Genomic DNA, 9,606 nt, shown 5'->3' with positions numbered 1-9,606 from the left:
GGAAAAAATAGCCCTTCTGGGGGGGGGTGTGTGTGTCTTTTTTGGGGGTGGGAAAAAATTTTTTTGGGGAGGTGAAAAAAAACCTTTTTGGGAATGGAAAAACCTCCTTTTTCGGGGGTGAAAAACCCTTTTTTGGGGGGGGGGTGGGTGGAAGCCCCTCTGAGAGGGTGCAGCCCAGCAGCAACCGCGGGTGGGTGTAGGGTGCTGCAGCCCCACGCCGGGAGGAAATCGGGGTCCCCATTTCCCGCCCCCCCCAACCCAGGAAACTTCCCCCCCAGTTTCTCCTCAGAGAAGGAAAAAACCCTCCGGCTCATCGCCCTCCACATCTGGAAACAAAAAGCCGTGGCCACTTTGTGGAAAAAAACTGTTTCGAACACCCGTCTTCTCCCCTAAAATGGGCTTTGTGGCTTTTTTTTTTGCTCTTTTGAGTTCTCCACCAATTATTTAATTCCCGCAGCCGGCCCCATTTCGGGGCCGTCCCCTCCGCCGCCGCTTTATCTGTGTCAAACCCACCTCCTTGCCTTCGCTCCTGTCCTGGTTTGAGGTGAAACGGAACCCCTTTGCGGTGATTTTATTCCTTTTGAGCTAAGCCTGGTGTTCATTTTAGCGACCCAGCCCAAACCACGACAGCTTGTGGGATCTTGGGGTTGTTTTTTTTTCCTTTTAAAACTGGCAACCCAAAGCTGCGTAAATATTCTGAGCCTTTCTAAAAAAGCCCAATAAAAGGCAAGTGGCATTTAAAGGACTTGGGGAACCATCACTGCGTTGAATAATGAGGCCAAAACCGGTAACGGCCTCAATCCCTTCCACCTACCATTAATTTCCCAACCTAAATCGCCCTTTTTTTAACCGAAAACCTTTGGAGCGAGTGTTGAGATGGGCCGCACACACAGAAATCTCACTTTTCCACCTTTTTTTTTTTTTTTTTTTTTTCCATTGAGGCATAGAGGTGGCCGGCGTGCGTGGGGGGAAACCCACTTTTACGCAAAAATAAGTCTTTATTGAGGACTTTTTTTGGCAACCTCACGTTCCCTCCTCGCAGCGACGGAGCCGGGAGAGCCGTGAGCTCGAGGGAAATCTGGGTTTTAGTGGAGAAACGGATTTTTTTCCCCTGTCCTTGACTGTCCCTTGTATTTTTGGCACTGGGACGCGCTGCTGCCACGTGCCGCGGGGGTCCATCAGCGTCCCATCCTCGTCTCTGGTCCCTCCTTTGGCCGAGAACTGGAGGCTGAGTCCTGCTACGAGCCAATGCCGTCCATCACCCGGCCTCGGGGCGCGTCCGGATCCTGCCCAATCTCCCCACGATACTCAGCCGATGGGATCTGCTCCGTTGGACCACCACTCGCCAAGGTGTCCCCAAGCCCCGGCATCTCCAAGGGTTCCACGGCCAACGTTCTGGGTGCCTCCGGGTGCTCCCTCATCCCCGCGCTGAAGTTCAGCGATGGGGACGGTGCCGTCTGCTGTTGGCCCCCCTCGGTTTGGGGGGTTCCGCCGGGCACTTCGGGGTGACTTTTGCTTTTGTGGGCGGTGACGTTGTCTTTCTTCTCGAACTTCTTGCCGCAGATGTCACAGGAGAACTGGTAGAAGGAGTCGGCGTCGTGTTTCTTCATGTGCCAGTTGAGGGAGGCTTTTTGGCGGCAGGTGAAGCCGCAGATCTCGCACCTGGGAGAAAACAGAACTGAATTCAAAAGAATCAAAAAAAAAAAAAAAAGGTATTATGAGGGAGGAACCGGCCCTGCCCCGCCTTGATGCTGTGATTTCACAGGGGGCTGAGCAAAGCCGCCGCCGCCGTTAGCTCCTCGTGGCTCCAGCACACCCTCCAGGCAAGCGAACGCATCGCTCTCGTTAAGCCCCAGCTCATCAAGCTTCTCCAAATCAAACCCACGCCCTGAAGCTGCTGGATCGGAGCGTGGCCAGCCCCAGGGCGGGCAGAAACCTCGAGTCAAAGAGAAAACGCTGCCACAGCAACCCCACGGTGAGGATCCTGGCTCTCCCGTGGAGCCCCGAGAAGCTAAATCCGGGTTAAAAAGTGACGGGGAGAAGCCCTGATGCCAGCCGGAGTTCAATGGTCACCTTGGTGGGACCGGTACTTACTGCAGGGGTTTCTCCCCGGTGTGGATGCGCCGGTGGATGATCAAATTGCTGCTGGTACGAAAGGAACGGGCGCAGAACTCGCAGATATAGTCCCGTTTATCTGTGGGGCAGAAGAAAGAAAAGGATTAGGGGCCGATCCACCCTCGAAGAATAGTCGAGGGGGCTTTCAGGATGTATTTCAGGAGGCGGGATGCTTTCCCAGCAGAGAAATGGAGATGATAAATGAGAGATTGGCAGTAGATTTTGGGAGCAGAAAGCAAATGGGTACAATAACATCTAACAGGGATGCAAACGCGCGTGGTGAGGACGTGGGGATGGGTCAGCTGCAGCCCAGCAGAGGTGGGACCAGTGCAGGGGGGGAGGGACGTGCCCGTGTTGAGGTGGCCAACTCACCGCTGTGCAGTTTCTCATGCTCTTTGAGGTGCTTCTTGAAGTTGAAGGACTTGCCGCAGCTGGGCTCTGAGCAGGTGAAGGTCTTCTGGTGGACGTGCTGGTACTTCTTGTGGTGCTGCCGTTTTGGGGAGAAAAAGGGAGAGTAAGAAAAGAGGAGGTCGGCGCAGAGAAGCTGCACTTGGAGGAAGCCCAAGGGCACCTTCCAGTGACAACCTCCCCTCTGTTTCGCTCCCTGAAGTGCGTGGTGGGACTCCAAGTGACCTCACATGGGGCCCACTAGTCCCATATCCATTATCCAGCTTCGTAAAGCTGTGGGCAATTGAGGTTGCCCAATTCCAGCTCTAGGACAACAGCCAAGACGCCCAAAACGGAGCTTGGACAGGCAAAACCTGACCCATCCGGTGAGTCACCAAAGCTCCTGGTGGCCCCAGAAGGGGCTGGGGAGTGGGAGAGATGCTGGTGCTGGTGGATTTAAGCGCAACGGTTGCCCTCACGTTCAGATATTGGCGGTTGGAGAAGATCTTGCCGCAGCCTTCGAAGTCGCACAGGAGGATCTCCCGCTTTGCTGCTTTCCTACGGAAAAGAGGGTGGAAAATCACGGTCGGTGAGGATGAGCAGGGAGGAGAGCTGGAAAAAGCTGTGGGTTTCGGATTTGGCACCCTGCTAGGTCCCCCTCACCCACCTTCCCTCTTACCCACCCATCAAAAACTTAATTTAAGCAAATAAAAGCCTTTCAGGAGGCTCCGAGCAGAGCAAGCGGTGCTCGCCAAGGGTGTCCCACCAGGGAAGGGCCGAGCTGGACCTTCTCGTCTTCCCGAGGAGCTGGGAAATGGCGCGGCAGCTTCCCCTCCCCCACTCTACCTGATCCTCTTGGGGCCGATCTGGGCCACGTCCTCGTCGCACGGCCGCGCTCGCCTCTTGCAGCTGCAACGACAAAGAAAGGTCTTGAGCGAGGCTTTTGTCCCCTCGCTTTGTCCCCAAGCGCAGAGCCGAGAAGCCGTGGTCCTCCAGCCTCCCAGCTGGTGGGCTTCCAAGCAAACGCTACGTTAAAACCATCCTCCAGGTGAGCATTTCTCCTTCATTGCTTCCATTTTTGGAGCTCAATCTTTCTCCCGTCTCTCGACGTTAACAAATGCACCTTTCAGCCATTATAAATGGGGATATATATTCTTTATTACTCATTACAGAAAGTTTTTCACACGGTTTTGGATACGTTCCAGGACATTTAAGATCGCTGTCAAGCTCACGTCAGCCTCGTTTGATCTATAATTCATCCGCGGCTCTGTGGAAACAGCAGCTATTTCAGGCCGACATCCTGAAATTAAAGAAAAGATAAGTTAAAAATGGAAGAAAGAAGAAAAAAAAAAAAAAAAAAAAAGAAAAACAGGCGTGCTTTTGTGGGGAGGAGAAATAAAGAGATCATTTGATAAACGATGATGCCAGACCACATCCTCGGCACTGAATAAAAATGGGGGCTGGGCACCTTTGTCCACAATCTCTTAGAAACGTTTATCAGCTCGTGATGGCATTACCTTTGGGAAGCAAGAAGGGGACGAGGCGTCTGGAGGCTCCCACTTTTGCTCGTAAAATAGTCTTTTCTTCCAGTTGCTACGACAAAAGGGGGTGTGGGGGGGGAAAACGAATTAAACGCTTGTAAATATGATCTCTGTAACCAAGTTCAGCCTTAAAAAAGGGCAGCACCGGCTTAAAACTTGCCCAGGCGAGTCAACGGCCGCTTTCACCAGCCCCTTCTGCAAATCTCCAATGGTCCTTAGGAACGTTTTTAGGCACTTTTGGAGATCTGAACACCAGGATTTCAAACGGAAAGCGTGCTGGACCCAAAAAAATGCCAGAGGGATGTGAAAAAAAAAAATATTAAAAAAAAAAACCCTCTTTTTGTTCACTTTTGTCCTTTTAACAAGAATGACCGAGACCTAACCCAAACCTTTCCACCCTCAAATTAAATTTGAGAACCTGGTGGCCCCCCGTGCTACGTGTCCAGCGATGGGCAGGGAGAGCAGAAAAGCAGATTTACCGTCACGTTCTCCTTCGCTGGGACCGGGTCTCCGGGACGGCGTTCGCTCTTCCAGCCAGCCGCCAAGGGGTTTTGGAGCTGCAAGGACGTGGAAAGGGTGTTTAAGCACCGGAAAGGAATGGAAATACTATGTTAAAGTGAAGAGCAAATTAGTAAAAGCCTTGACAGAGCGGCACGGTACTTACATGGCAAGTTTTGGGGTGCGTGTTTTGCTACCGGTCCCGTCTTTCATAGGACAGACGAAGGCAAGATGCGTTACAAGGTGGTGTTCGGTGGTCGCTCTGGCTAACCCCAATGAAAAAGAGGGGTTTTAACGCCCTCGTTGTATTAAAAGCGTCAGAAAATCCAGCAAGGTGACGTCTCCTTGTGCCTCAGACCCAAGAGGCAATGCGTGGACCACCCCCTTGTTCCAGCAGCGAGACCCACTGGTACGTAACACTTCTGCATAAAGACCCAGCAAATAATCGAGTGGTGACGTGAGCTTATTTGGAACAGAAAAAGCGAATTTTGAGCCCACGTGGCTGGGAAGGAGAGATTAAAACCGAACCCTCAGCCTCCAACAGGCAGAGATAGAGAGTGCGTGCAAATTAAATAATCGTGGTCGTGATCAAGCTGTCCCTTGGCCGACGCCTGAGGTTGGCAGTGCTGCCGGCGCTACTCACCTCTCCCCGTGGAGCTGCTGGGCGAGTCAGCTGGGCCATACAGAGCTGGAGAAGCCCCGTATCTGTAGGTGCAGACAGGAGTCTGTGCTTACGCAGGGGGTGGAACGTGTGGATTTTTTTTGTTGCTGCAAACCTCCATGTGAAAGAAGGGCTTCAACGCCCACCACGGTGGTGGTTTGAGGGGTCTTCAACCCCTGCCCAAGCAGCGTGTCCTTGCTCCCCGGCCACCCGAGCAGGGGGACCAGCTCCGTGGGAGACACAGTGGCTGACGTGACGACTCATCAAGCCCCGCCGTACCGGGATCCGCGTGCCAAGCCCCCCTCACGCCCTTTGCAAGCTCCAATACCCAACGAGACCCGGCAACGCAGCTCTGCCCTGCCAACCGCAGCACCATGAGAAGGATTAAACCCCCTTGGGGACGCTCCTGTCCTGCCCAGAGCTCTAACATCATTTATCGTTGGGTCGGATGGTTTCCATCTGGTTTCAGCATTGTCTCCAACACGCCCCGAAACACTCGTTCAGCGGCCATGGAGAGATGGATGCCCCAAGACAGGCACCTCGATGCCCGTCCCCAGCGTCACCACACCGACGCAGCCTTCAAGACTCACCTGACTCGCCCACTCTTCTCCTCCGATGGGCTGGAGCTGGTCGGGCTCGGCTCCTTTGGGGGCTGCTCCTCTTTTATGGATTTCTTACGGGCTTTGGTCTGGCTTTGTCGTCGCTGCGGCTCAGAGTCACTGGGGGAGAAGACAGACATGGGGTAGGCAAGATGGTTGAGATGGTTGGACGTGGCTGGACATGGCAAAGACCCTCACCCAGGCAGAGATACAGTGAAAGAAGGTGCCTCCCCAAAAGGCCGTGCCCTTTTGAGCCTAGAAGCACCTTATTTAGGTGCTTCTATATAAGCACATATATATATATAAGCACATATATATATATATATATATTTATATAAGGACATTATTCCCATCTCTGCCAGGGTCAGTTGTAGCAACACAGGAGGGTGACACAGATGTGAGGTCTGAAACCCTCCCAGTACGATACCCGTCTGGACTGGGATGGCATTACTGGGAGCCTGGGGAGTGGCCCTCGCATGGTCCCAGTCCACGGGCTCCTTCCCAGCAGCTCTAAGTGCTCCTCACCTGTCCAGAGATGGATGGTAGTTCTCATCCCGCAGGTCATCGGTGTAGGTGAGGTCATCGTCCTCGGCAAAGTCCTCATCCTCCTCTTCCTCCTCTTCCTGGGGCTCAGTCCCCTGCTCCGCTTTCTCCTCCGGGATGACTGTGCTGCAGGAACACAACGATCAAAGTCAACTCTGCCCCAACGGGTTTTAATCATGGAAGGTCTTCATTAAAACATTGGCTGCCCGTTGGAGAACTCAAGGGATGAGATGGATGGGTCCAAACTTGACCTTCAGCTCCAGAGAGCCCAGTTATACACTGGGGGAAGACTCACGCACACCGCCACTCACCTCCCGTGATCTTTTGCCATGGTCCCTGCCTCCATCGGCACTTGGGGAGCTGCAAGGAGACAACAGGAGTTGCGGTAAGATGAAGTGGGGCTGGTTGAGCTGGGATGTTGGGAGAGGCAGAGGAGGGAGGAGGAGGACTGGGAAGCCTGCATGGTGACCAGAAGAAATGAGGGAGAAGTTACTCCAAAATATGCTACTGGAAGAAGCTCAACCTTTTCTCAAGTAGCTACTACAGGGAAAAAAAAAAGATTTTTCTCTCCGGTTTTCAGTCTGGATAAACAACAAGAGCTGTGGCTCTTGGAAACTGCCGAGAACCACATCTGCGTGGACTCAGCAAGGTCTGCTCAACACCTGTAATGAATCTGGTGTCTCCCAGCTCTACTTTTCCAGGGGAAGGACAGGATGGAGAAGAGAGGGGCTTGTTTTGTGGTGGGAACAAGCTTGTTGGAAGATTTCTCCACCTCTTTTTCCAGCAAAGGCCCAGACATTTGTTTTTCGTGATGGTGCCATCAACTCTGGAGCAAGAGGAAGGCAAAGGGGTTGGGGAAACATCCGATCTCAGTGGGAAAGTGCTCCGTGTGCCCCGTGTGTGAAACTGGGAGAAGGGATGAAGATGAGGAATGAAGAGGACAACCGGGAAATGAGGATGGAGAACGGGACATGGAGGAGCTCACCTGCGTTGCCATCGTCACCATCATCACTACCAGCTCCCGGCTCTTCCCTCCGATCCCCGTCACCGACGGGTGACCGATCTGCTCCCTCCACTTCGGCTTCACCCTTCGTGGACCCGGCCTCGGTGGCCAGCCCTGCTTGCCGGAGCGAGCGCCGGCGGCCGGTGACCGGTGGGGAGCTGGACCCCAAGTCCTCCTGTTGTTCCTCTCTGTGGAGGCCGGTTGTGGGGGTACAGTCCCCCACCGCCCCGGGGACACCCCAGGAGAAGCTGTGCCCGGCCACGCACTCCCACACCAGCTGGGACGTGCTGCCCGGAGCCGGGGGCTTCACGTCGGGGACAAAACCACACTCTTGGCCGTGACCGTGGGACAGGACAACCAGGCGCTGCAGGGCATCGGCATGGAGAAGGTTGGGCTCCGGTTCGCCTGGTGAAAGCACAAAAAGCCAGACAAATCGGTGAAAACCATCTCAAAACTCTGGGTTTTAGGTTGTTCTCCATTGTGTAAAACCAGCGTAGGGCGGGTGGGACATCTGCATGGGTCTCCCTCCACCTTCCCCACCATCTCATGATGTTTCCACTGCATTAACAGCTTCCTTTTTTTAGCAGCCCTCAAAACCTCAAACACCTCCCCCCAAAAAGAAGAGCTGGGGATGCCAAGAACCCCAAGGAGCGATTTGCCTCCTGCTCGGGGGACAAGCACCCAGCGCCCAAGCCCTCAACGCAACAAGAGTCTTCTCTCTTCACTATAAACCTCTTCTGGACTCAAAACAATCGAAGCTGATGTGGATTTGGGGTGGGAGGTACCTACCTGGGCTCCAGACGCAGCCGTGGGAGCTGTACCTGCGGGGGGAGAGAGGGAGTGAGCGTAAACCTCTTTTTTCCCCCATCCCGAGGGTTTTTTTTAAGGAGATTTGAAGGGTTTTGCAGCCTCTCCCGCCACTGACCTGTCGAGGAGGAACTGGGCCAACTGGGAGTGGAGGGCGAAGCCGAGCTGTTCCTTGAGGCGACACCAGCGTTCCAGGTGCCCCCCGATGCGGATGCGGCATTTGCTGCGACGGGCGTCAAGCTCCCGGCGCTTCTGCCGGCGGATGCAATCGGGGGCCCGCTGCCGGCCGGGGCGGCCCGGCTCCATGGGGGGCGTCTGGGGGGGGACATGGGGAGGGTCAGGGGGGACACGGGAGGGGGAGATGGAGATGGCCCAGCTCCATGGAGGGGTCTGGGGGATGGCTGGGGGGGGACACATGGGGGTGACCTGCACCCACGGAGGGGCCTGGTGGGGGGTCAAGGGGGACGCAGGGACATGGGAGAGGGGACATGGGGGTGGCCCAGCTCCATGGGGGGTGACAGGGGACATGGGGGTGGCCTGGCTCCGGGGGAGGCGGTGGGGGGACACAGGGGGGGGAAGGAGGGGAGGAGCCCCCGTTCCCCCTCTGCCCCCGCAGGCAGCTGAAGCCCCGCCTCCCCGCCAGGCCCCGCCCACCCGCCTTGGCTCCACCCCCCGACCCCCTGTGGCGCGCCTCGCCCTACTCTTCGCCCCGCCCCCCGCCATTAGCCCCTCCCCTCCTCGACCCCGCCCTATCGCCTGGCTCGTCCCACACGCCCATAAGCCCCGCCCCCTGGCCCCCTAACCCCGCCTCCCGTCTTCCCGCCATTTCACCCCGAGCGCCCACCCCCCCGCCCCTCACGGACCCCCCCCCCTCCCCCCCCCCCCCCCGCCCCGCGGCCCCGTTCCCGCCGCCGGTCCTTAAAGCGGGCTCCGCGGCGGGGAAGGGAAAACCGACGGGAACGGAACCACCGAGGTCTCCGGCCCCCGCTCCCGCCTTCCCCGCCGCAAACACTCCCGCTCCCCCCACTGCGAACCTCCTCCGCCGGGCCGCGCTCCATCTCAACCCGCGGTGGCCCCACCCCGCGGGCCGTGCCCCCTTTAAGAGCCCAAGGAGCGGCCCCCCTCCCCCCCCCCCGCCAATGGCTCACAGTGCTGAGGGACCGCGACAAGATGGCGGAGGGCCCGCCTCCGCCTCCCCGCCGCCGCGCACGCGCGCCGACCTACCGCGGGGGGTGATGGGAGTTGTAGTCCTGTGCGGGGAGGTGTCGCGGGGCATGGTGGGAAATTCCGCCATGGGCCCTACGGTCACGGGGGGAATGGAGAACTTTGGGGTCCCCGTCGGGGTCCCCCCACCTCCCACACCCCGAGGCGAAGCCCCTCGGGATCCCCCCACTCAGTGCCCGGCCCCACAGCCGCGGACACGTGGGGCTGAGGCCTAGGCCCTGCATCCAG

At 56.7% G+C, this 9,606-nt stretch overlaps 1 protein-coding gene across 3 annotated transcripts; it reads right to left on the bottom strand.

Moving 5' to 3' along the window:
* Nucleotides 1-929: 929 nt before the first annotated feature.
* On the bottom strand, nucleotides 930-9,353 carry LOC128901641 (zinc finger protein 692-like). 3 transcript variants are annotated; one of them, XM_054183731.1, is made up of 12 exons: nucleotides 9,303-9,353; nucleotides 8,273-8,469; nucleotides 8,137-8,168; nucleotides 7,330-7,752; nucleotides 6,656-6,704; nucleotides 6,327-6,470; nucleotides 5,793-5,921; nucleotides 3,349-3,411; nucleotides 2,982-3,060; nucleotides 2,488-2,602; nucleotides 2,095-2,194; nucleotides 930-1,662 (listed from the first exon to the last, which is right to left on the bottom strand). In XM_054183731.1, the coding sequence occupies exons 2-12, from the start codon at nucleotides 8,458-8,460 to the stop codon at nucleotides 1,239-1,241; spliced, it is 1,746 nt and encodes a 581-aa protein (XP_054039706.1). In that variant the 5' UTR covers nucleotides 8,461-8,469; nucleotides 9,303-9,353; the 3' UTR covers nucleotides 930-1,238. The 3 variants fall into 3 exon arrangements, with proteins under 3 accessions (XP_054039706.1, XP_054039705.1, XP_054039707.1); XM_054183730.1 differs by lacking the exon at nucleotides 9,303-9,353 and adding an exon at nucleotides 9,189-9,278; XM_054183732.1 differs by lacking the exon at nucleotides 9,303-9,353 and adding an exon at nucleotides 9,189-9,278 and having other exon boundaries at nucleotides 1,444-1,678.
* Between the last annotated feature and the right edge of the window lie 253 nt (nucleotides 9,354-9,606).

The sequence above is a fragment of the Rissa tridactyla genome, chromosome 27 (assembly GCF_028500815.1).
Source record: "Rissa tridactyla isolate bRisTri1 chromosome 27, bRisTri1.patW.cur.20221130, whole genome shotgun sequence".
In the NCBI taxonomy this organism is placed as follows: Eukaryota; Metazoa; Chordata; class Aves; order Charadriiformes; family Laridae; genus Rissa; species Rissa tridactyla.
The sequence above is the reverse complement of the archived record's forward strand: the minus strand, read 5'-3'. Positions and strand labels throughout refer to the sequence as shown.